At 46.4% G+C, this 26,061-nt stretch overlaps 1 protein-coding gene and 1 pseudogene across 2 annotated transcripts; both read left to right on the top strand.

Annotated features, from left to right (window-relative positions):
* Nucleotides 1–1,510: 1,510 nt before the first annotated feature.
* Nucleotides 1,511–25,924, top strand: DCAF4 (DDB1 and CUL4 associated factor 4). 2 transcript variants are annotated; one of them, XM_033106842.1, is made up of 15 exons: nt 1,511–1,629; nt 7,146–7,242; nt 8,421–8,518; nt 8,933–9,090; nt 9,823–9,905; nt 11,125–11,227; nt 13,042–13,185; nt 14,095–14,144; nt 17,545–17,624; nt 19,699–19,794; nt 19,927–20,024; nt 20,905–21,078; nt 21,449–21,563; nt 23,087–23,304; nt 25,827–25,924. In XM_033106842.1, exons 2-14 carry the CDS (start codon nt 7,154–7,156, stop codon nt 23,278–23,280), a joined length of 1,482 nt encoding a protein of 493 aa, XP_032962733.1. In that variant the 5' UTR covers nt 1,511–1,629; nt 7,146–7,153; the 3' UTR covers nt 23,281–23,304; nt 25,827–25,924. The 2 variants fall into 2 exon arrangements, with proteins under 2 accessions (XP_032962733.1, XP_032962732.1); XM_033106841.1 differs by lacking the exon at nt 25,827–25,924 and having other exon boundaries at nt 23,087–23,629.
* Nucleotides 3,093–4,155, top strand: LOC117023102 (protein FAM92A-like; annotated as a pseudogene).
* Nucleotides 25,925–26,061: the final 137 nt, after the last annotated feature.

Below are 26,061 nucleotides of genomic sequence, written 5' to 3'. Positions count from 1 at the left end.
CACAGAGTTCAAATCCTGCAGATTCTCCCTCCTCTGAAATGTGTCCCCCGTCGACCCCTCCCATCCCAGCTGTCAACGCTTGGGTTCAGCCCTACCTTTCACAGGGACTGTTGTTGCAATAAGCTCCTGACTAGTCTCCTAGCTGACCTCCACAATTTTTCCTCTCCAATCTCATCTACAGTGCTGCCTCGGTGATTTCCCTAACACACAGCTCTAATCCCCAACTCTCAAACCTTCAGAAGCTCCCTCTGCCTGCTTCTTTCTTGACATTTGACCCAACCTACTTTGCTAGTTTTGTTTCCAAGACTCCCCTCTCATCCAGACAAAAGGAATGCCTCACTATTCCTTGAACAGGCTTCCAGTCCGGTTGTTTGTTCAGCTTAGGATTTCTCTGCCTTCTCTTTCAGGCTGCTTAAGTTTCATGAAGCTGTACTTTATTTTGACTATACTCACTTCTCTCATTTCCTTCACCATCTCCCCCCACTCCACACCTTGCATTTGTTTGTAAATTCTTTCAGAGTGGAAATCCTACCTTCTTTGTTATTGATTAAAATGCTTTCACACACAGGTATAGTTAATAAACCCCACAACCTATTTTCCAATGAGTCCAGCCACTCACAGGGGCCTGGGTTTAACTGGGCACAGGGTGCACCAGGCCAGTTTGTGGCAAAACCGAAACCTGGCCTATGTGAACCCAGCTCTTTTCACAAAACTGTCACTTCTGGTCAAGTAGCCATCACAGGCTTCCATTTTCCTTTTAGATCTGATGGCTGTTAGCGGATACCTCGAACAGGTACAGCAAACATTATTCTGGGAATATTGGTTACATGAACAAACAGCGCTGGAAAGAACCTCAGAACATAAGATCAACTTCCTTGTTTCAACATAAGAAATCAAGGCCCACAAAGGGAAGATACTCACCCTAGGTCACACAGCAAGTAGGAAACAGAACTAGACCTAGAAGCGAAGCCTCCTGACTGCAGTTCTGAGCAAGCTGCTCTGCACCTTGGAGCCACACAGACCTAGGGTCAGCAGCCTCTGCTACCTGAGGTCATTGCCGAAGACATCACCACCTGTTCACCTGTTCCTTTTTCTCTCCCTCATCTCAGAGCCTCCTTCACCTTTCCCACAAAACAATATTTCCTCCTCCCCAAGTCTCAGTTTTGAAGACATAGCCCCGAGCGGCGAAAGAACTTCTACAGACTGGATCAATCGGATGCGGAGAGAGAAGGTAGTCAGTATTGGGGTAGGGCAGCCACCGCTCGAGAGGTGGCCGCCTAGGAGATTGTGGGGTCAGAACGCAGCCTCCGGCCCCGCCCCTGATCCGCCCCCAAACGCGCGGCCCAAAAACACGCCGGCGGACTTGCTGCCTACAACCGGGCCTGGGCGGAGCCGAACCCCCGAATCTCCGCCCTCTCCGTAAGATCCACCCTATTGGCGTAAACAGTCAGAAGCGGTGTCCAATGAGTAGGAGGGGGCGGCCGCCTTGGCCCTATCCGCTGCGACAACACAAAAACGGACGCAACTAACTGGTGGACACTATATCGTGGTCTTTCCGGGTCCTTATACGTTTTGCCACTACTGCAGACTCTGGGCCCGAGGGAGAGCCTGGAAGGACCCTCTAATCGAGTAAGTTTGTGCCCTTAGCTGAGGTGATCGTTGGTGTCGGTTCGGCGGCTGCTGTTGCTTGTCGCACAGAGCTCGGAGTGGGACGGGCGTGGGGGGAAGGGGCGGGGAAGAGCCGAGCACGTGGAACACGGGCCTGATGGTGGCGTGGGTAAGGGGCTGGATCGCCGAGCTCCGGGTGTGCGGGATTCGTGGGCGCGTGGAGCTGGGTTTGTCCTGTCGGGTCGGTTTTGCAGCCGCAAATACGGGGGTAGGGTGATCCCGAGTGCCGCCGCTTAGGTGTCTGACCCGAAAGAGCGTTTTTTTCTAAACCCTGATGCTGAAAGTGCCACACAACACCTGCCAGTGACTAGACTGCGGGCCCTTGGAGTTGGTTTCCCAGAAAGTTCAGATTGTGATTAAGGTGTTCAGACAGGTCCGCCTAACAGCTACCGCAGGTTGAAAGCTTACTGAGTTCTAGGCACTGTGCTAAGTGCTTTGCAAGCATTAACTAAGTTTTCCACGCACCAGCTTTGTGAGGTAGGTACTAGTACCTTTGTCAGAGGCCCAGTGAGATCGTCACTTACCCAAGGTAACGCACAGACTTGCAGACGGTGGAGTTCCGGGTTAAACCCAAGCTTTCCGAGTTCGCCTCCACACCGAGTGTTAGCGGGAAAACCACTTTTTCCACACTAGTGCTGGAGTGTCTAGGAAGCCTCATCGTCTCCAGTTAACCTCAGAAACCATGATACCCTTTTCCCCTTGATGGGCATGACTGGTCTACAGACAATCTCTTGTGAAGCAAACAGCAAGAAGGAAAAGTAAATTGATGGGACAACTTCCTGGAGGAAACGAACAACATTCCAAAGCCCCAAAATCTAGTTTTAAATAAACCTGGAAATCATAGTTAGGGGATGTCCTGTAAGTCACCAAGCCCAGGGGCCAGAGCAGACACTACTCCTGTCTTTCTGGGCAGGATGGTTAACCCTCTAAGCCTGTTCCCTCATTTGTAAAGTAGAGTTAAAAAAAAATACCGACTCACTGTGGGCACGGCACGCTTCTTGTAGAGGCCATTTTGTATTCGGCTTGACAAACCAGTGGCTTCAGCATTTCCATGTTACAGCCCAGCAGTCTCTGTAATCTTAATTTTCCTGTTGTTGGATATTTATGATGTTTCTCACTTGAAATATTAGTACTGTTGTACTAAATCGTTTTTGGTTTTGCGATAGAATTCACCATCTTAACGTGTCCAATTCGATGGGTTTTGTAGTACTAATATATTCGCAAGATTGTGCGACCATCATGTGGTATCTCTTACTCCAGACCATTTTCATCACCCCAAAAAGAAATCCCGTGACCCCAATGCGGCCCAGGCCCCTCGGAGCAGTGCGTTGTTGGGCGCCAGCCCAGGCCCCTGGCCCTGTGCTAAGTAGGATGTTGAGGCACAGGTGCCCCTTCTGCCCAACCTGAGGGCCTGGGTGGGGCAAATGGTGCCTCTCGCCCACGCCGAATTTCAGCCCTGGGCGGAGTTCTGGGCCTTCCTGTCTAGGTGGGAGCAAGCGGACCAACCAGAGCCCGCGGTGTGCGGCTACCACTGACGCTCCCATGCTCAGAAGCCGGAAGGGAGGCTGCCTGCAACCCCACGTGGCCCAGCGCAGACCCCGTCCCACAAACCTCGGGCATTTTCCAGGCCTACGCCTTCGGGATTCTGTGGCCAGGCCTGGAATGGTGACTTGGGGCAGGGGAGGGGCGGGTTATCCAGGAAACTGGGACTCGCAAAACAAAAGCATTTTGGAGAACCAAGCCAAATCTTTGCCGCTCCTGTGGGGGAAAACTCTCAGACTGTGAGGCCTAGCCATGTCTGGGTGAATGAGATCCACGAATAGGTCTCTGTACAGAGACCCCCAGATTTAAAACAGGTACTGAAAAACTGCACAGGTGTTGGCCGAACTTCAGGATTAGCAACAAGTGGAGTTTGAAAGACTTGTGCAGCCAAAGGACTCGAACCTTTGAAAGCTCATGGAACCATTGTAAAAATGAAGTGGGATGATCTCAAATCAACATTAACAGCAAGGAAGGAGAAGCTAAGCAGTTAACTGAATTAGAAAGGACAAGGCAGCAAATTGAAGGACATATTTCACTGGCGGAACCCAGTTACAGAGAGTTACAGTGGATGCTACCCAAACAACTTTCATCTGGAGGAAACTATTAGCAGTTTTGAAAAGCAGAAAGTAAATGATATAAAGACTATATTTTCATAATTTTTCACTATTGAAATGCTATTCACAGCAAAGCTTTAGAAGTATACTCTGCTATCCACCAAAATATACAAAAGATTGATGAGAAAGAAGATTTCGTGGTTTTCAGAAGCTCTAAGTACCACCAGAATATCCATCTCTTTTGGATGTAAGAGCACATTCAAAGATGCCTTTTCAGAGATCACTGTCAGCTAAGAGGGTATCTGGACCAGGACAGGTGTCAACCTGTCAACTAAGAAAGAATGGACAAGCAGAAGATGAAGAGTTAGATATTAAAGAAGAAGAAAATTAATTTTCCTAAGTACAGTTCTCATTTTCATTTTCATCTTAACGCAACTCAGAATCCAGGATTACTATATTGTAAAACTTTATACTGGCTTGCTATGTTAAACCTCAAAATGAAGTGCTACTGATAAAGAAAAAAATTGAAGGAAATTTATGCTGACCCAAAATGAAGGTTTTAAAAATATTACACACTTAATCATTTCAACCTCCTGCCTAGCACTGTGTGATCTTTTTATATGACGCCCTTCCCGTTTTTGGATTTTAAGGTACTTCATATTAATGCACTGTTCCTTTCTGGGAGTGCTATAGTAAGTAGTAAGTAAAGTTAGTAGATAACAAAAACTATAAAAGATCTATCAATTCCACTTAGCTTCTTTTAGGTTGACTCTAGAAAAGGATCTTATCTAGTCATTCTGATTAAATACAAATGTAATTTCATGAAGCTTTTAGTGAAAAGACAAGTTTTCCTTTTTTAAACTTTTACTGAAACTATTTGACCTGTAAATTTACCTTTCAACAAGTGTATAACCACACAATAAACATGACACCAGTATATCAATGTTTTACAAATGCATGAAGCATAAATTTTAGTTTAAATAAAAGTCACATTAGCCTGATTCTGGTTTTAAAATAAAGCTGTTGTCATACTAAAGTGTTATATATGGTACTACAGCTTTTGGAAAGCTAGTAATTTGGTGGACTGTTGCCTAAGAAACGGGTACATATGGAACATCATAAATCATTTAAAATGCTATAAAAATTTTACCAAGCTACCACCTAGGCAATAAAAAGGTATATATAACTAGTCTCTCTTATTCCTGAAAATATAAAACAATTTAATCAGAGCATTTATCAACTCATTTGTGATAACTGATAAAAACAATTCTTCATAACAGAAAAATAGACTTTCAAGAAGCTTTTAAAAAAGGACCTTTGTACTAGTTAGTCACTCCTCATTCTCTACCTCTTCTCCCAGCCCCTGGAAAACGTGTGTGCTTTCTCTCTCTCTCTCTCTCTCTCTCTCTCTCTCTCTCTCTCTCTCTCTCTCTCTCTCTCTCTTTGCCTATTCTGGAGATTTCATATACACTAAATCATACAATTTTATTAGGTTGGTGCACAAGTAATTACGGTTTAAAAAGTTAAAAATAATTGCAAAAACCGCGATTACTTGTGCACCAACCTAATATGTTCCACTTCTTTCACTTAGCATGTTTTCAAGGTTCATCCACGTAGCATGTATCAGTGCTTCATTTTTATTTTTTTTTTGCTTCATTCTTTTTATGGCTGAGTAACATTCTGTTGTATGATTGTGCCACTTTTATCCATTCATCAGCTGATGGAAATATGGGTTGTTTCCACTTTTAAGGCAATTACGCATAATGCTGCTATGAATGTTGCTGTCCAAAGTTTTATGTGGCCATATGTTTTCATTTCTGCTGGGTTTTACTGGGTCATGTGATAACTCTATGTTTAATCTTTTGAGGAATTACCAAACTGTATTTACAAAATGGCTGTGGCATTTTATATTCCCACCAGGAAATCAAGGAATTTATTACAGAATTTGTGAAATGTTTGGTTAAGTATTATACTCACTAAATTTCTCTTCCTTTGTATTGAAGTAGCCCCAGCTGACAATCACAGGTTGACACAGAAGTGGTTGAATAAATGGTGAATTCTGGAATGTAGCCCCAGACTTCTGGTGCTCTGTTGGATACTGACAGGCACGCCACTCTCAAAAGTAGTTGGGAAATAAAGACAAATAAGTTTCTAATCTGTCCTTTGGTTGCATTCAGCCCTAGAAATCTTTTTTTAATTTTGTTGTGGCATTTGAATGAGGTTTTAAAATGTATTTGGTAAGATGTCATTAGTGTCTACAGTGAGTTGGGGGAAAAATCGCCAGGCATTGAGAAAACCTGAAACTCAAAGCAACTGGTCCAGGGACCATAGTTCAATCTTTCTAGAACTAATGTGATACCCAGTGTTAAAACTTGTGATGTTTTGATGATTAAGTGATATATTCAGGCTATCCAAGACAAGATCTGAAAAAGCCACTCGAAATCGTTATGGCAAAATCAGTGTCATTAAGGAGTGCTCTTATCTCATTATGTCAAAAAAAAATACGTATGCATATCCTTCCCTTTGACAGCTAATGTACATCCGAAGCTATTGGTTGGTGCAAAAGTAATTGGAGTTTTTGCAATTTTTTAACCTTTTAAACCACAATTACTTTTGCACCAACCTAATAAAACACTCTTTAGAAAGCATATTGAGGGCGGCCGGTTAGCTCAGTTGGTTAGAGCGCGGTGCTCTTAACAGCAAGGTTGCCAGTTCGATCCCTACATGGGCGAGTGAACTGCGCCCTCCACAACTAGATTGAAGATAACTACTTGACTTGGAGCTGATGGGTCCTGGAAAACCACACTTAAAAAATAAAAAGTGTAGAAAGCATATTAAGAAGTCATACATACTGACCCCTGATTAATTACGTTCACAGTTTTCCCTGCTTAATACTAAAACTGCATAGGAGAAAGTGATTACTATTGACTGTTCTCTGTAAATAGGATGTGTGTAGATTGAAAGAAAAATAGTATACTCTGGTGTTACCTGGTAAGGAAAAGAAAAGAATAAGAGAGTTCTCATGCCAGGCTCAAACTGTTGTCTTAAAGTAATTGTGAGAGTCTGTCAACACCTCACACCGTGACCCAGGGAATGGAGGTTAACAGGTTGTCAGGCCAGGTGTCAACTGTGTGATAAGAGAACTGCAGCCAGAGAAGTGGCTACAGACGCATTGGATTTTATTGGTGTTTCTCTTGCATTGGATTTTATCGGTGGAGGCAGCCCTTTACAGGTGAGGCTTCGTTTATGTGGCAGTTTTGATGATAACCGAGGTTGGGCCATCCTTTTGCCTAGTAGTGCTGAGCATGAAGGAACTATCAAAGCGAATAGAAAAGTGCATGCACACACATTTGTATGTAATTTTCTTTTTTTCTCTTACAGGAGCAGAAATGCATAAAGGCAGCTGGAAAAGTAGAAGACGTGGGAGAAGGAACCAGCGGCAGAACTCTTGGTTCAGACAGCACGGTTCTAATGAGAGGCAAGTGCTGTGTCCCAGTGTCATTCTAGCCTCGTCCCGCACCCTCACGTGCACACGAACATGCAAGGTCTGAGAGGGGCCCAGTGAGAATCTACATGTCCCACAAAGACCTAAACTTGACCGATATTGAAAGATCAGGACAGTGCCCAGTGTTTGTATGGTTTGAAAGGAGAACCATGGATATTTTGGGGGGCCCAGGCCTTCCCTCAAGGGCACAATGTGTAGCAAAATGTGATCTGTGCAATAAGAGTCTCAACTCAGCTTTGGCAGAGGCGTGTGGAAACACATTGGACAGCCACCTTCTGGGCTCCATGTGGAGAGAATGGAGCAGCAGTTCTTGGACTAGAAACAGACATTTGTCCTGACACTTAATCCTTCTTTCCTCCTCCTGCTGCTGATCACAGAAAGCTCTGGGCCATAAAAAGGGAGAATACGTTTTCTCTGAAACCAGGCATAGTTAGTATTTATAGACAAAATAGAAAGTTCTTGCATTCCTTCAACCTAGTTTTGCAAGTTGTACTCCTTTTGGAGTGAGGAGGGGAAAAGTTCTTGATTTTAAAGAGGATTTTACAGGATTCTAAAATTAGGTCTTTTGTTATATCATTATGTCTTTTAGCCTATAATTGCCATAGAAGCTGTGTGTAGCTTTGCAAAATGTTTAAACCACGGCTCTATCCCAGTAAGACTGAGTAGATCACCTCTGTGCCCTGAACCTCAGTTTCTCCATCTGTAGGGTTGGGTAGCCAAGTAAAATTTAAACTCTTTGTACTGCTGAATCCAATAAAGAATGAAATTCACCTGGCCTTGTAACTGCAGTTGAGCTGTCAAATGAGCCCAGCTGGTAAAATTTGTATTGGCAAAGATTTCTGTTCTCCTTTTCATCCGGAAAATTCCAGAAGACCTCACGAAATGCTCAAGTGAGGAGATAAGAAAAGGGAATTACTGCGACATGCATCCTTCTAAGGGTGAGAAAGCAAAACCTTGCCCTAACTTTGGTGGATTTGCAGTAGGTAAACTTTCAAGGAAAAGAGAGGTCAGTGCTCCCCAAGTAGTCAAAGGACAGAGGTCAGAGTGAAGGCTGTGGAACTGCCTGACCTGCCTCCCAGCAGGACCCACATTCAGAGAATGACTGGGACACCAGCCCTTTCCTGCAAGTTACCATGACTGTGTGTCCACAGGTGTAACACGGGGGCACAGCAGAGCTCACAGGATTCGGGCCACAGCAGCCAGGAGGCCCCATCGACGTCATCCAGCACAGCTGGGAGTTCTGTGCCAGGTAAGGCTGTGGATAGGACTCCTGGCCCTGCCTGTGGGGAAAGATGAAAATGAATCCAGCCTCGTCATCATCTGGTTATGTCTGTCCTGGTGTCCCTTCCTCCTCAGGCCTGTGTGTCTTCACTTGCATGTGGGTAGACCCCATGTGTGTCACTGCCCTTCCCTGACTTAGGAAATTCTGGGACCAAATTGAAACACTAAAGGGAAGAGCTGGGTGTGGCGAGAACGGTGATCCTGGGCAAACAGCTCCCCCCACGACCGAACTGGGTCCAGGATGGTGATGACAATGCTAGCCCACCTCCAGGCCCTCAGAAATACAAGCAGCTGTGAGGGTTGGTGGCCAGGCCACTGGACTCCATACAAGGTGGGTGGGTTCATAGTGTTTTAAGTTGGATTTCATTTCTTTTGACTAAAGATCTACCAGGGTATTACTTTGACCCTGAAAAGAATCGCTATTTCCGCTTGCTCCCTGGACATAACGACTGCAACCCCCTCACGAAGGAGGGCATCCAGCAGAAGGAAATGGAGCTCAAAAGACTGCAGCTGCTAGAGGAAGAGGACAAGCAGAAAAAGGTGGGCTCCACACTCCGGGGGGCCAACCTCTTGCTAATCTCCATCCGCTGCAGAAAGCAGGTGCCAGTTAAACGCCTATGTGACACTCCGCAGAGTGCAGTGTAGGGAGTGTAGTGTTGAATCTTCCCTGATGGGAACCTGATGAAGAGAGTAACGACAAGAAATCCCCCCTCCTTTTCCTGCTTACTAAGTTTCATGAGTAATTCTAACATTTTCTCCTTCCCTGGGGGAATCTTGAAAAGCAGCGTGATACAGTTTCAGTAACTATATATTTTAAATAGAAAACCAGCGTATGTGGTTTGGACATGAAGGTCTCTTGTATCTCTTCTGGGGATTAGATGCCAGGACATTTTGATGGTTATGGAGGAACAGAATGGAAAATCCAGGCCCCAGAGTTGCCATAAGGCGAATGGAAAGCACAGTGCAGACCCGAGTGTGCAGTGCCATGCCTGTACTCACTAGCTTGGTGGCTTCATCTCCCTGGGTATAAATTAATGGGGAGCTTGGAAAGAGGCAGTGAGCAGACTTTCCAGCTCACACATACTTCCTCGTGATGTGTTTTTCTCTCTTGCAAGGAGAGACTAGCCAAGGAGACAGTCGACTTTTAGGCATATAATTTCTGCCAACTTAGTACCTGTTTCTTCATTGCATCCTATGAAACGAAAAACATTCTCTGTTATCCCATAACATAAAACGTCACTGAATCTTTTTCTTTTTTTTTTTTTAATTTAGAAAATAGCCAGGATGGGATTTAATGCCTCTTCCTTGCTACAAAAAAGCAAGCTGGGTTTTCTCAACAACACCAGTTATTGCCGGTAAGTCAGTGCCTCGTTGTTGTTTTCTTCACGAATGTTCTTTTCCTATCTTATTTCCATGGTCCAAGAATCCAATCAAGAAACTATATAGGTACTCTGTGAGGAGTCCTCACAATTGAAGTACTCCAACTCACAGCCTGCCTTCTGCTGCTGAAACCAGCCCTGAGAGAATCATTTTCCCTCTAGAGCAAGCGGGGAGACTCCTGTAGGAGGCCAGGGAGACAGGAGAGGGGATCTAGGCAGAGAAATTGGGCAGAAATTTCTCAGGATGTTCCGTCTGTTACTCTGTGCCAGATAAGGCAGTTAAATCATGTTTACTGGCAGGTCTTATAACTTCATTCCTGTTAGATTTCTGCCTCCTTTTCTTCTTATCAAACAAGCTGTCACCAAACGTGGAGCATTAAATGAATGCATGTGTACTAAACTTTATCTAAATACTTACGATTCCTGATACGATTCTAACTAAAACCCCATGAGATAGGTGGATACTTCCCCCAGTTTCCTGAAGAAGAGACTGAGGCTCAGAGTGGAGTGATTTTCTCAAGGAAAACCTAGAAAGAATGGGATCTGTCTGACTCTAACGCCTGAGCCCCTGACTCCTGTGTTCTCTTGCCTCCCACTGTGTGTGGGCAGATGAAGAAACAACGTGAATTGGGGTGGCTTATAGGGGACACAGGGCTACCTTCAGGGTAGGCAAGCCATGCGGGAGGTATGGCAGGGACATGCCTCTCCTTTACTTCCCTAAAATAGTTAAAGGTCTAGTTAAAAAGATCTGTTCTGTACCCTAAAACAGGCTTTGCCCTTAGTGGAGAGAGAGCGTGATGTGGAGCAGGAAAAGGGTAGTAAGATGGGAGGCTGCGTGCCTGGGCGCTCCTCATTAGCTGTGTGTTTTTCAGCAGATTGTTTCATTTGTCAGGAGCATCTCTTGGTCTCAAGGGAAAGAGTTGGACTAGATGATCCAAAACCAAATTCCTCTAGTTCTAACTTTCTTCGACCCTGTCAATGGGCCACCCATTTCTTTGCTTTAGTTTTCCCGAGTTCTAAAATTGAGTTTATTTGGGATCTTGCTCAGTTCCATTGCTGAGAAACGATATGAAGAGAGCCGACTAAAGGAGTTGGTCTCCAAGGTGTGGGACAGGGTAGGACCCCCAGAATCTTCCTCATGGGTACTTAGGCATGGCAACCATGCCCTCCCTGCCCCTCTCTTTCGCTTCTGCAGTTTAGCCCATGAGCTTCGAGTGAGCTGCATGCAGAGGAAAAAGGTCCAAATTCACAGCTCGGATCCCTCCGCTTTGGCAAACGACCGATTTAACCTCATACTGGTGAGTGGGAGGGAGCTATCTGTGGGTGCCGAGGGTATGGCTGCCATCCCCTGATACTTCGTGGCTCAGCATTGGCTTCCAACAAACCTGGCTGTGTCGAGGCCAGTTGCATGAAAGCAGGTGGTGTCCTCTAGGTTTTATAGTTTTAACAAGCACCTACCGGCTACCTATTGGCAGGTACCAAGCCGGCAGGGCAGGCCATGCTGGCCATTGTCACACTTACTACAACTCTGTCATTTGACATGAAAGCCAGGGCCCACCACTGACTGAGAACTATCACAAAGTCACTTGCCCTTGGGTGTGTTGTGTACACAATTGAAAGGGCACACAGCGGACTGGGGGCTTCTCATCCTCCTTATACTGGGCGGAATTTGGTGACCAAACCTGAAGCTCCAGTTCTTCAGTAGCAACAGCATGTCACTCCCTTGCTTGCTGTCCCTGATTGAGTGGCACATCTGGGCCTGCACACCCACCATACCTTTATCACGCCATTTGCAGGGAGCAGAAAGTCTCTGCTTTTGGTTACACCCAGGCTGGAAGCCAGGGCCAACTATTGAGCCGGGGGGCCAGGGAAGCGTTGGCAGCAGGTCCCTGTACACAGAAGCCAGACTGCTCAGCTAGACTGGGAACTCGAGACCACAGGAGAGCATGGCCTGCCCTTCCCAAAGGCCTAGAAACAGCCCAGGAGAGTGAGAGAGAGACAGAACGGAGAGCCTCGGCCTGAGGATCTGCTGACAGGACTCAGGGCTGAAGCTACAGAACTCATCCTTGACATCTTGCCTAGGAGACCTCAATAGCAGAGCCCTTCCTCATAAGGGGTGCTGGGGGCCAGGACTCACATTCTCTCCTAGGCTTAGCCCCATATGTTTGGGGATAGTTGGACTTGAATACTTTCTTGCAGTGGGTTCTCTTCAGGAGCCCTTTCCCTGGGGCTCTCCAGTAAATGGGGGCGGGGTGGTTAGGGTGGGCGGAGGCAGCAGAGATCACTGTGCGCGTGCTGCTTAGTGTAGCCCGAGTCCCCCAGGCCTCGCACTTGGTCTCACAGAAGCTGTGGGCTGGCCCTTAGATAACCTTGTCCATCACCCAGAGTTATGATAACTGCCTGGCTGGTATGGCCAGAGGGTTGGGAAGGACGGTTGGTAATGATTCTTCCCAAGGAAACTTGCAAAGTGAGTGCCGTTTCACCATCATCCAAACTCATATATATGTGTATATATTTATAAATATATATAAAACGCATAACTGTATAGTTTTTGCTTTGAAATAATTATTAACCATGTTTTTTAAATGAAAAAAAAATCATAAAAATAACCCACATCCCAGTGCAGTCTCTTCTGTCGTAATTTTTTTTCAGTGTAGCATCTTCCTTTTACTTAGTGATATTGTGCCTGTGTAATGGGAATACAATTCTGTATCCTCCTTTGACCCCGTGACCATTTTCACTAGCATCCAGGTTGCTCTGTGGCTTTCATAATGGCCACTTGCTGTTACCACGTGTCTCATCTGAATAGTTCCTCTGGGTGGACATTAAGGCTCTTCCAAACCCAGTTGCAAGTGGGGTCACTGCAGACCTCAGACGTCCTGGCCGCCGCCCCTCATTGTCATCTGTCCTTGCTCCTGAATTCTGAGCCCAGACACCTGTTAGCTTTGCCCAACTATGGCTGCACCAGGTAGGGGCAACTTGGGTCATCTCCACGTTTCCTCACGGACAGCAGCTCTCACCTGGTGGAAACGCACAGAGCACGGAGGCTGGGAGAGATGGGTAGATGGTCTTAGGCCTGGGGGGTCACCTGCAATCCATTTTTCCCCTCCAGGCGGATACCAACAGTGACCGGCTCTTCACAGTGAATGACGTCAGAGTCGGAGGTTCCAAGTATGGCATCATCAGCCTGCGCGGTCTGACGCTCCCCACACTCAGGGTGCATATGCACGAAAACCTCTACTTCACCAACCGGAAGGTACTCTGCTCTTCCCTTTGGCCTTGCAGCCCGCTTTGGATCGAGGGGCTGTGCAGTGGTTGGCCAAATGCAGAATAGAGGAGAGAACTTTGTGAAGAAGGCAATACTCGGTTACCTCATTTTCCCAAGGGAAAACTTGAGTTTTAGATCCTGAGAACCCATAGGTGAAGCAAAGGGCCTCCCGAGTTTGTCGTCTTCGAGGAATGCCTTTAGATGGGGGAAGGCTTGAGGCAGTGGCTCTTTAACTGGTCGTCAGGACCTTCCCTTCAAGATCAAGTTGATCTGAAGGAGCCCACACCAAGGCACAGAGCTCCTGGGAGGTGGGCTGCGGTGGCCTGGGTGGAGGGTCCTCCTGGAGTGTCAGGACGTTGCGTCAGTCACTCAGCCTGTCTTTGGCTGACACTGAGGTTTACAGAAGTATGAGGCGCTTGCTGCCTAAGGGGAATCTTTAAATTGCCGTGGTGTGACAACTGCACCTATAAGAAGCTGTGACTTTCTGTTCTGTTAGGATATGAGTCGCAAGATGCATACAGGTTGAAAATGGTTTCTGAGTAAAGTGAGATACAGGACACCTTCACAGTTAGGCTTGCTTCCTGCCATTGCCGGGAAGTCATCCCCACCCTGGACGGTAGATCCGATGTCTCACTGTGAGGCCCGTGCTGAAGATGAAGGGTGGAGGCCCGGGGACTACTCCTCCCCGACCCTCTTCAAGGCTCTGTATGGTTGGGCTGGGAGCTTCCCTGTTCCCAGAGTGCTTCTTCTAGCCCCTTTTGAAAGAGCGAGAGCTGGAAAAAGAAGTCACACGTCTGTATCCCCACAAGTTATTCCACAGGAAAGCATTTGTCTATTTCTCTCCATGAGTTGGCAGTCAGACCAATCTTTCCATCTTGCTGTGTGTTTCCTCACCAGGTGAACTCTGTATGCTGGGCCTCGCTGAATCACTTGGATTCTCACGTTCTGTATCTTTTGGCAGATGGAGGGGTTTGGTGGGCAGGACACGCCTTGATGTGGACGGGTGTCTGGGGTTTGTGAGGTGGCGTCTTAGTGGTCAGAGGTCTGCACGCACCCTCACCCTTTCAGAAAGAGCAGTGCACGTGGGTGAAAAACAAGGATTCCCATGGATCTCAGGGAAGTGGTTGAGGTCCTGGGATGACCCTGGGAAGGGTCACTGCGTACCAGACACTGTTCTGGAACCTGAGAGTTGGTGCTTGGTGCCTTGGCAGAGGAATAAAGCAAAGGGGCACAGTAAAGCCTTGGGAAGGAGCCCCAAATCCTCCTGAAGTAAAGGAGGAGCCAAGAGCTGCAGTGGTCCCGCGGTGAGGTGGGCCTCCTGGGGGAGGCTGAGGGAAGACACCAGGAAAGGGATTCCTTTGGCGAGTGACATGGGTGTGTGGGCTCTGGGCCTAGGGTTCCTGCCAGAGGTGGCTTCTTCAGGGCACTCTTCTTTCTAGTCCCTGCCTTCCCAGAGAGCCGTCAGGGCTTTTGGCTGCAAGCACAGGAGTGTAGTGTCAGGGTAGCTGGGTCTGGGGGCTGTTAATGATGGACAGGACACCTGTCCATCATGTGCTTCAGGGAGAATATTGTTTGACCCAGAGCCACATGTTAATGAGTCTTGTCTTGGTTCATTTCTGTAATAAATGAGTTCGTGAAATTTTGACGAGGTACCGAACACCTACTTCCTGAGTTGTCATGAGGTTAACAGTTAACATCTGTGAATGCACTTCGCACAATGCTTGGCAAGTTATAGGTCCTCAACAAATGATGGCCGAATTGGAGGCTGTTTTTTAAATTTGTTCCACAGCACTATTTCAAAGGGTTGCAAGCCTAAGTTAGAGATCTGTTTATATATTTTACGTAAGACAAACACAGAACTGTGTGTTCTGTAAACTGGAATTTTTATATGGCTTTCTTTAGGTGTGATCCTGTGGGGTGATGGGACCCCCTGTTACTGTGATGATCTTACCAGAGAACAGAAGGGACCAAGCCCTAAAACCTCGCTCTCATTTCTGATCCTAAAACAGTATGGCATGTTTTCATTTTCCTGTGGGCTGTGGAGAAGACAGAAATCCTTCTAATTGGGTTTAAAGAGTGTGAGGAGTGTGCTGCTGTAACTTGACCAGCGGCTTGCCCTCTGATGGTCATTTCAGGTCATCTTCAGGTCATTTCAGGTCATCTTCAGGTATTTGTGCCCCTGCTGCTTCTGAAGCTCATGGAACTTTCTCCCTTTACAAAAGTGGTACCTGTTCAGACCTGTATTCTGTGTTTTTATTCCCCCCAAGAGTTGGGGGACATTAGACCGAATTCTTTTCTACACTTACTGGGCTCTGCATTAACCTCTGGCCTGTTAAAGGATTAAGTCTACAGTACTGGCTCTGTAAGTAGCAGAGTTTGACTGTAACCTGGGTTTCAGCCACACATCATACATTCAGAATGTCAAGAATGTCTCATGATTGCTTTACAAGTATTTACATTTTTCAGTGAGGTATGGGCGTGTCCATTCCATCAACCTCTGCTGAGCGTGTGTAATCCCTGTGCATAGTGCTACAGATAGGCAGTGCAGTGGGTGACAGTCTCCGAGTGATGTCTGTGGGGCAGTCGGATGCAAGAGGGATGCAGGGATTGGGGCAGCCTTCCTGGAAGTGATTCCCGTGTGGGAAAGAGGGGACAGAGCTCCCAGAGAAGAAAGAGTCAAGAGAGCTTGGCACATTGGGCAGCATTGTATGGTCTGGTATCCGTGATGTCTCTGGCTAAGTAGGGCTTTGCAGGACTGAATGCTCGGGGATGTGGGATGCCCCTGGAAGACGGTGGTCATTTCTTATATAGCAGTGCAGGTGACAGGCTGGCAAGGGTGACATCTCAGACAGAAGGCCCCTGCCGGATTGAGCAGGCAGTGGAGAGGGAGCCATGAGCAGGAGTGGAGTTGAGGCACGAGTCTGAGAGGCTTAGAATCTAGGCCAGGGAATCTTGGTGGTAGGAGGAAGTGCAAGGATGGAACTCCAAGAGAGTGGTGGTGTGGAGGCCAACGAATGTGTGTTAGAAATTATGCTGCATGACCACGGGCCAAGACTGGACAGTGTTCATCAGAGTTAGAAACTAGGGGCTCATTGGAGACCTTGGGGAGAACATTTCACTGGAAAGGTGACTGTCACACCTGGATTTCTGTGGGTTGAAGAGTAAAAAGACAAGTGGGGATAAACATAGGTTCCTCTTGAGAAAATTTTGGCTGTGAAGGGGAAGATAGAGGAACGAAATCAGTCAGAAGACAGTTCAGTAGGAAAGTAGGCAAAGAATACAAAGAAACAATTAAAAAAGGAAACCCAAATGACTATAATCATGTGAATCGATACACCCAGTTGAAGTCAGGAAAATGCAATTTTAAATAATGAGATGTCATTTTTATACCTATTCAGATAAGCACAAATTTTAAAAGCCTGATAGTGCCAAGATTTGGCAAATACGGAGAAAGGGGAAAACTGCTGGTCTACGTACACTGACAGAACCACTTTCAGGTGAAGATGCCTGCCCCTTACCAGCCCCCAGTTCTACTCTGGATGTGGCATCAGAGCAGAGTTTTCAAACCGCGAGTCATGACCTGTCAGTGGGCCATTAAATCAATTTGTGAACAGCATTTTTTGAATGAAATAGACTAGAAAATATGAATTTCATCCTTAGTAAGGGCAAATATTTTATAAAACTTGTTTCAAATATTTGTATGTATAGAGCACATTGTAGTGTAAAATTAAGTTGTCACCATAGGTTTAAGAAACACTGCCTTAGAAAAGCCTCCCACACATCTCCTGTAGGAGACAGGAAGGTGCTTATTCCAGCAGCAGAGCAAAAAAAGAAAAATAACCTAAGTGCCCGTCAGCAGGAGACTGAATAAATTAATTGTGATATATTTATACAAAAGAATGCTCCATGGTGAGAATATAGGAAATGGGCTACAAACATCAACACAGATGAATCTAGAAGACAAAGGAGATTGAAAAGTTGTAGAAGATACGCTGTGTGATGCCATTTACATATGTTTTTAAATATAAACAATTCTTCATGTTACTCATGGACAAATATGTTGTGGAAATAATTACCACACAGCCTAGAACTCGGACCAGTTCTAGAGTAGCGATTCTTTCTGGGTGGGGAAGAAGGGAGAATTGGGCTGCGGAGGGGTCAAAGAGGGCTTTTAACTGTATCTGTGACCTTTTCTTCCTTTAAAAATAATCTGAAACTAAATACGGAAAATGTAAACATGTCAATCTGCCTTTAGGGGTATAATTGTTAGTTTTTTGAAGGGCACTAATGCCCATTCCCCTCCCAGAGGAGAACCTTGTACTTGACTGCCCTTAACAGCTTTTCCAGACTGTGCCTCCTGGGAATCGCAGAGACTCCAGGCTGCGCCACCCTGCTCCCGGCGTCACTGTTCGTCAATAGTCATCCAGGTACCAGGCCCTTTTCCTTTGGCTAATGGGGTGCTCTGACAAAGGTCTCTGTCGTCTGCCTCCCAGGAGCTGCAGCCAACAACAACAGCATAAGCTCCGTGGTGAAGGCTTGGACAGGAGGGTTGGGAAGCAGAGGCCGGGGGGAGCCCAAGTCATAGCTCATGGAGGGATAGTCTGCAGAAGCACCTGTAGGAGATTCCTTAAATCTGACACAGGATTTGTACTAGAAGCATGTGCATCTTTACGTATTTCCTCCTTTTGGGTCATGTCAGCAGCCAGAAGGGTTAAAAGTGTGTGTAGTCAGTGCAAGAGATCAAAATACTTCTATTTGGGCTGCCTGTACAGATCATTCGCGAAAGTGTGACCAGTGCTGTCGGAGATACTTACATTCTCTCTGGCTGAAGACAATTCAGAATTCTGGACTTCTCCCTGGCAGTGTTCTGGATATTAAGTTTCCAATCTTTCAAGAATTAGGATCAACTAGACAAGGGCCAGGCCTCTAAGAGTGCAGGCCTCAGGCAGACCTGGCATGAATCCCAACTTGCTTAACCTGTAAAGTGAAGATAATACCTACCCCATTGGGTTACATGGTGGATTAAATGAGGTCATGCACCCTTGCCTGTTGCCTGGCATTTCATCATACAGCAGGCTTATGAGGCAGGAGTATGTAGTATCACCAATTTACAGATGAGGAAACTGAGGCAAAGAGAAGTTCAGAATTTGCCTTACAAAACTATGTGTCGTGTTAGAAGTCAGGATAATGGTTCCCTTTGGGGAGAAGTGGGGAGGTGGCAATTGGGAGGATACTGGAATGTTCTGTTTCTTAACCTGGGTGGTCATTACATGGCTATATTTACTTTGTGATAACTCATTAAACTGTATAGTTATATAATTTGTGCCCTTTATATATGTTTTATGTCAATAAAGTTTATTTTTAAAAACGTTTTACTTGAGATGACACAACTAATAGTGTGATCTGGGGTTGAAACCCTCTTATCTGTAACTCCATACTCCCTCCCTGATAGCTGTTAGGTTGGTGCCAAAGTAACTGCAGTTTAAAAGATTAAAAATAATTGCAAAAACCGCAATTACTTTTTTTTTTTTGATTAAAGTTTATTGGGGTGACAATTGTTAGCAAAGTTACATAGATTTCAGGTGTACAATTCTGTAATACATCTATATATCACATTGTGTGTTCACCACCCAGAGTCAGTTCTCTTTCCGTTACCATATATTTTCACAATTACTTTTGCACCAACCTAATATTAATATTTTTAATACTTCTACTGGGACATCAGGAAAGATTCATATATTTACTCTCAGAATAACCACTTTTGAACCAGGCAACTCAGTTGAGTGTCTCTTTTTTGCTAACTAACACAAAACCCAGAATAGGGCCAAGGTATACGAGGTTGGACAATTAAGTTCCCGAACGCATCCTAAAAAAAGCGCTACATACCTCATTGCTGAATATCACTATAGTCACCTTCGAAGTACTCCCCTTGGGAAACTATGCACCAACGTCAGCTCCTGGTCCACCCTTCAAAGCAATTTTGGAACTCTTTCTGGAATGGCCATCATACCCTTAATGTCCTGAATGTCATCCAAATGTCTTCCTTTCAATATTTCCTTTATCTTTGGGTAAAGAAAGAAGTCATTGGGGGCCAGATCAGGTGAGTAGGGAGGGTGTTCCAATAGAGTTATTTGTTTACTGGCTAAAAACTCTGTCGCAGACAGTGCCGTGTGAGCTGGTGCATTGTCGTGATGCAAGAGCCATGAATTGTTGGCGAAAAGTTCAGGTCGTCTAACTTTTTCATGCATCCTTTTCAGCACTTCCAAAACTTGGTTAACTGTCCAGTTCGTACAAATTCATAATGAATAATCCCTCTGATATCAAAAAAAGACTAGCAACATCATTGCAACAAGTTCGCGAACTTAATTGTCTGACCTCGCAGACCCCTCTGAGCAGCTCTTCCTGGAGGCTTCCGGGATCTGGTGGTCACTGGCCTGGCAGCACGAAGGGAAGGTGTCTGTTCCTAGAGGGCAGCCATGCTTTACGTTCACTATTCCTCAGGAGACCGACCTGGCATGCTCTGCAGCTTCCGGATCCCTGGGGCCTGGTCCTGTGCATGGTCCTTGAACGTCCAGGCAAATAACTCCTTCAGTACAGGTGAGCCACGTCTGCCACCCCAGGTCCCCAAAGTAAGGGATTGATCAGACCTCAAATCCCCCCTGCCCAGCACTCCCTCTCCCCAGACTGGAAGTGACACTTGTCTCTCCACCCCATCTCTGTCTGTATCAGGCTTGTCTCGGTGGGTCCTGGTGACCAACGTGGTGACAGGACACCGGCTGTCATTTGGGACCAGCAGTGATGTCTTGGCCCAGCAGTTTGCTGTCATGGTTGGTTGGATTGGGAAGGGTGTAATATAAAGTTCCCCAAGGGTGGAAATTTTGCTGGATTAAAATTGGATTCCAGTATGGCATGTAGTCCTCCTCCCCCTTTCACAAGGGAAAAAGAGGGCATCGGAAAGGCTTAATGAACAGGTTACTTGGTAAATGTGTCTGCACTGGGTGGAAGTTGGCTGATCCAGAAAGGCCTAGCTAAACGAGCTTTAAACAACTTCCTATTTAAATGAATTGTTAGCAATTCTTGAGTAATGCTTGGATTAGCCAGTAGGACAAGTAATTTTTTTTAGTGTATAAATTAAGTCCCAATGCATAGCACTAAATATTTTCACACACAGCTTTCAAGTTACACGTTTTATAAATTTAAAAATCAAAATTATAGTCATAACTACATTTCAAAGACTTGCCCCACAGAAAATGCCATCTCTTTAAAAATGTAAAAGGGGTGTGTCAGCCTGCTTCCAGCAGTAAGCACAGAGTTCATTAATTTAGGTTTCTTCAGCCATCGTCCCTCTAGTTGGGGCCCCATGTCTTACCTGGACTTCTGATCTCTCCTACTCTATACTCATCACCCCGACTTCTCACGAATGACCTTGGTGGAGACAGAGTGCCATCCTTTGGCCTTCAGAGTGAGGCCTATGGGGCCAGTACAGCCACCAGTGGGGACGCCCTTGGAGGGACATATGGGGGTCCAGTTCTTTCCCCCTTTCATAAGAAACCCTTCCAACACTACTGAGGCTCACACCCTGACCAATCCATCTCCACCCACACCTCTAACAAGGGCTGGGATAGGGGAGGAGAGGCAGGGGTTGTGTTCTGGAGGGTGCAGCCCTCCCAGCCTGAGGGAGGTACCGAGCAGTCCCTCTTTCCATAGGCTCCTTTGCTGTTTAATGGCTGTCGGTCCGGGGAGATCTTTGCCATTGATCTGCGTTGTCGGAATCAGGGCAAGGGCTGGAAGGCCACCCGCCTGTTCCATGACTCGGCAGTGACGTCTGTGCAAATCCTCCGAGAAGAGCAATGCCTGATGGCATCTGACATGGCTGGAACGGTAGGGTAGCACTGACTTTCTCAAGCCACCAGAACTGGTGGCCCAGAGGTCTGTCAGGTGGAGGGGTTCTGTCAGGGGAGGGGCTCTGCAGAAGAAAGCCTCATGCCAGACAGCCGCAGGGAAAGGCAGCTGGAGAACAGGTGAGCTGTGCACTGTGCAGAGCATCTGCCCACTGGGAGTCCAGTCTGGTCTAGACAGACATTAAACTGGTTCTGCCTTTCAATGGACTGTGGCTCAGGAGTTTGAGGCTTAGATTTTCCTAACTTGAAGAAATCTCTGGAGACCACCTCGCCCTCCCTGGCTTCCATGCGGGGTTCACCAGTGTACCTGCTGGGACCTCCTAAATGGCCCTTTGTGCTTCTTCCCACAGATCAAGCTGTGGGACCTGAGGACCGCTAAGTGTATAAGGCAGTACGAAGGTCACGTGAACGAGTACGCGCACCTGCCCTTGCACGTGCACGAGGAAGAAGGAATCGTGGTGGCAGGTACCTGGGGAAGGGGAGATTCCATCCATCAAATACTGTCCCTTAGGGCCCCCAGCATCTTCAGCGGAGGGAGAAATTACTCTAAAACAGAACTAATAAAGGGATCGTGGACTGTTGGGGTTGGGGAGACAAATGGGACGCCGAGTTGGACATTAGTAAGCGGCCGTTTAAACGTCCATCAGTTAGGCAGCCCTTTGTTCTCAGACCAGTGGGCAAACGTCCCTTCAGTAACAGGCAAGTTAGGTGCAATAAAACACAGAAGCTCAGGAGTCCTGGGTGTAGGGTTTAAGTCTATTCACCAGGTCAGCATTCAGTGGGACCTTATCCCTCCACGCAACTGTTCTGTCGAGAAGCTTGGGCTCCCTGTTCTCTGTACTCACATTTCCTCCAGAGGATGCTGACTAAAGAAATCTGGGTCGTTGTAAAGGAGCTGATTCTCGGTCCCATAAACAACATTCTGTGGTTCCATGATCTATAGAATAGGAGCAGAGCTATCTGGCCACTGAACCCCCTTGAAAGGCATTACGAGATGGTACTGCTTCTGGGCTCCGAATATTCTGACAGCGTGAAAGTTCGCTGGTTTGGTAAATGAAATAGTAGGCCCTTGACATTAAAGAATATGAGATCCTAAAATTTGCTCACATTCCTACAGAAAGTACTTACTCCCCATGAGAGCTTCTTATGGCTAAGAAGCATCACTTTGTTAGAACTTTCTTAGGCTTATTTACTACTCTCACCAGTTAGCTTCCTTTTTAAGTCTATTTTTTCATAAGTTTTCAGCTCCGACGGGTTTCTGTGTGCTGGATAACAGAAAAGGGAGCCGTGTTGAGAGGCAGATGTGGGAAGTGGGCTAGCTGCAATAATCAGTGATCTGCACTTCCTGAATTCATCCCCAGTCAAGGTAGCACCTGTGGTCGTAGTCAGTCACGTGAGGGGTCAGAAGCACAAACGTGAACTCCACGAATGCCTGAGGTCTGCCCTCCTCTTTCCTCTGAGGATCTCCGGTAGCATATATCATGTGTCTGGGCTAGTGTAACCAGTGGTGTTAGGTGTCACCTTCGTTACCACTCTGAGCCCTAACTGTCTGCTCTTAGGAGCTGAACCGTTAAATCAGAAAGCTCTGGGGAGAGGTGTCACCTGGTTTGTCCCCAGAATGGAATGATGTTACGAGATCTTCCTCGTTACTATTTCATAAAGGAAATCAGTTGCATGTCATCTAGACCAGGTGGGCTGGGCTCCCTCTTGAATAATCCTGGACACCAAGACAAGCAGAATGCTCATCCATTAGCCAGGATGCCCAGTGAGCCAGCCATCCAAGGTCTACAGCCAGCCAGTGTGTCTTGTCACTTTCCATACATGCAACTAGTTATGGTTCTAGAGCACCAGGGTGACCTGTAATGTTGATTTTCAAAAACTACATGTTACCAGTAGAAAAAATTTCCAGTTGTGTGTTTTGGCTCCCATGGAATCACATTGTCCTCTGCATTCTCTCACTAACCTGCCACATGTCTTCCCTCTCTTAGTGGGCCAGGACTGCTACACAAGAATTTGGAGCCTCCACGATGCCCGCCTGCTTAGAACCATACCCTCCCCACACCCCACCTCCAGGACCAGCATCCCCAGTGTCGCCTTCTCCTCTCGCCTCGGAGGTTCCCAGGGAGCATCCGGGCTGCTCATGGCCGTCCAGCAGGACCTTTACTGCTTCTCCTACAGCTAATTCTGCAGGATGCATCCTGGAGAGGTGGATTTGACTTAAGGGAGTAAAGAGTAGCCCTAGTTCTGCCATAATTGCTGTTTCCAGTGAGGGCTTTTTAAATGGATGCTCTGTGTACAGATCCCATCCACCCAGCTGCTGGGGACAAGGTGCTATGTTTTATGTGGAGACACTTTAGTAAAGTTATTTCAGTGAAGTTGTGGGCTCAGAGAGCTTAAAAGTCCTTTTCAGGGCAGCCGGATGGCTCCACTGGTTAGAGTGTGAGCTCTAAGCAACAGGGTTGCGAGTTTGATTCCCACATGCGCCAGTGAGCTGCACCCTCCACAACTAGATTGAAGACAACGAGCTGCTGCTGAGCTTCTGGAGGGGCGGCCGATGGCTCAGTTGGTTAGAGTGTGAGCTCTCAACAACAGGGTTGCTGGTTTGATTCCCACATGGGATGGTGGGCTGTACCCCCTGCAACTAAGATTGAAAACGGCGACTGGACTTGGAGCTGAGCTGCGTCCTCCACAACTAGATTGAAGGACAGTGACTTGGAGCTCCTGGGCCCTGGAGAAACACACTGTTCCCCAATATTCCCCAATTAAAAAAAAAAAGTCCTTTTCATAAAAGGTACCTATTCCCTTTTATTGAATTCCTTAGAATAGTCCCTATCCCCTTTTTAAACAAAAGATATTTTTTCTAAGGGCTGAAGACTGGCAATAATTAAATAAAAGCTGCTTTCACCAGAAGCCGTTTCTGAAAAAGCCTGATGAGACTGTTACAGTAGTCAGTGCCTGGCTCCAGAAAGACATGTATCGGTACTTGAGAAAGCCAGCTGGAGGGAAGTCATTTGTCTGAGTTTCTAGGAAAGATTTAAGGCTGGAGTTTGGAATCCCCAAACTAGCCTTCTCACACCTGGTGTCAGTATCAGATCGCTGGGATTCTCCTTTTATTATCATTCATAGGCACTGGAAGGAAAGTTGGATCTTTTAAGATGCTACAGGTTCTAAACAGGCCTTAGCAGGCCTTTCTTAAGGCACCTTCCAGAATGTTAGGTACAGCAACTCCTGTTTCTAGAAATCCTGGTGACGTGAGTGTCACATTCAAGGGCCCCATCTCAAAGAAAACTGGCTTTGACTTTTTATAATCTAGGAAAAGAAGTTTTTAAGATGTTTATACAAAGTGTTCAAGAGGTTCTTTGTACAAAACAATAAACTAGAAAGAACCGTGACATGGCGCGTTGGTTTGCATGATTTAGAAGGTCATGATGCTTGGCTGCTGTGGCAACTAAGCAGCTGCAGTTATGCCTACTTAAATCTTGGGTGAGAAAAAAGGAAGGGCAGAGACTGAGACCAGCCATAATGGCTTTGCTGGGGAGCTTCCATTTGCCCCTCCAGAGCTGCCTGTGCCCCTTTCACCTACTCTGTTCCCTAAGGAGCTGGCTTCTATGGGCTACCCTGGGGGCTCCCCAGCCCTGGTGGCTTCAGCCAGTGGGACATACCCGCAGGAAAATGGGGGGCAGGAGAGTGAGATGGCATTGTTAGTCCCTGGCTCCCCTCTTGCGTGGCTGTGGGGGCTGTGGCCATGTTCCTGTACCCAAGGCCAGGGCTTCTGTTGGAACACAGCTCTCTCTGGGTTCCAGTAACCTCTCCTTTTGTCCCCTCAGACCTCCAGCTGGTAAATTGGACCTCACTGTTACTAGCCCAGGATGCTTCACCAGTTAAACTCTTCAGTTGTACAATCTTGACTGTTCTATTTCCTGTCAGAACTTGGCCTAATACAACTTAATGTACAGAGAACCAAATAAAAGAAAAAAAAAAGGAATGATCGGTCATCTGATAAATGAGCTACATGTTAAATAATTTTAGTGCCTCATTTATAAAGAACTTTGCCCCCATCTTATTTGATCCTTAACCCATAAAGAGGTAGGACAGTAGTAGTGATATAAAAATGCGCGTCATTTTACAGGTGGAGAAGCCTGGGCAAAGAGATACTAAGTGACTTGCCTTGGATCACAGACTTAGTTAAGTGGAGAGCTGGGACTTGGAACCAGAAGACTTGAGATCACATTCTCCATTTTTCATGCTCCTCCAGTCACTGACAATACTTGACTTGTGTACTCCAACGAGTACTGTGGAGAAATCAGGAAGTGGCTCGGTGCAACTCTGTGCATGCCATGCTAACATTTCATGATACTTAATCACCAGGTAAATGAAGTTGTCCGGTACCAATGGGCAAGCAGCTTGCTAATTACCAAAATTCTTATGTGTTTAATCATTTAGATTTTGTCCCTGTATCTCTGCCGCCCTGGCATACTGATCTGTATGTACATCGGTCCCACGATTGTGGGGTCCAGGTGGCCAGTGGCACTGGAGGGTCTTTTGGATTAACTGTGGTGACATGCCCTTGTCCAAGAGCACAAAGAAACAAACGCCGAGCCGTGACCCTAACATCCACCCATACTCTTGTCCCACAGGGACTAAGTCCTGTACACACGTACGTTCATTATAGGCTCTACAATTTAGAATCGCTGGTACTGCACATCTAATGCAGCGCTTCCCCCACAGTTCTGTACTATTTCAGTGGAGCCGAAAGCCCATGGTTGGCTACTCAGTCCAACTTTGATCTCTCCAAACAGTGGAGACTTCCTGACTACTTGAGAATACCAGGTGAGTTCTGACATGTATGACTATCTCTATATACCTTAACTCCTCTTACCAACTGTGCCATAGCCCAAGCTTCTGGTTAGGCAAACAGAGTTGTCAAAGAATCATTTTAGATTTCCCCTAGGCTTTAAAAAAG

Source organism: Rhinolophus ferrumequinum, chromosome 6 (genome assembly GCF_004115265.2).
Source record: "Rhinolophus ferrumequinum isolate MPI-CBG mRhiFer1 chromosome 6, mRhiFer1_v1.p, whole genome shotgun sequence".
Lineage (NCBI taxonomy): Eukaryota > Metazoa > Chordata > Mammalia > Chiroptera > Rhinolophidae > Rhinolophus > Rhinolophus ferrumequinum.
Note: the sequence above shows the minus strand (reverse complement) of the source record. Positions and strands in the feature narration are given on the sequence as shown.

Bases quoted from the DNA above. Each gene is read 5' to 3' on its own strand.
- DCAF4 (XM_033106842.1), top strand. From the start codon at position 7,154: ATGCATAAAGGCAGCTGGAAAAGTAGAAGACGTGGGAGAAGGAACCAG. The intron at 14,145-17,544 runs GTATCTTTTGGC...CAGCTTTTCCAG, and splicing joins CACTTGGATTCTCACGTTCT to ACTGTGCCTCCTGGGAATCG. The intron at 21,079-21,448 runs GTAGGGTAGCAC...TTCTTCCCACAG, and splicing joins CATCTGACATGGCTGGAACG to ATCAAGCTGTGGGACCTGAG.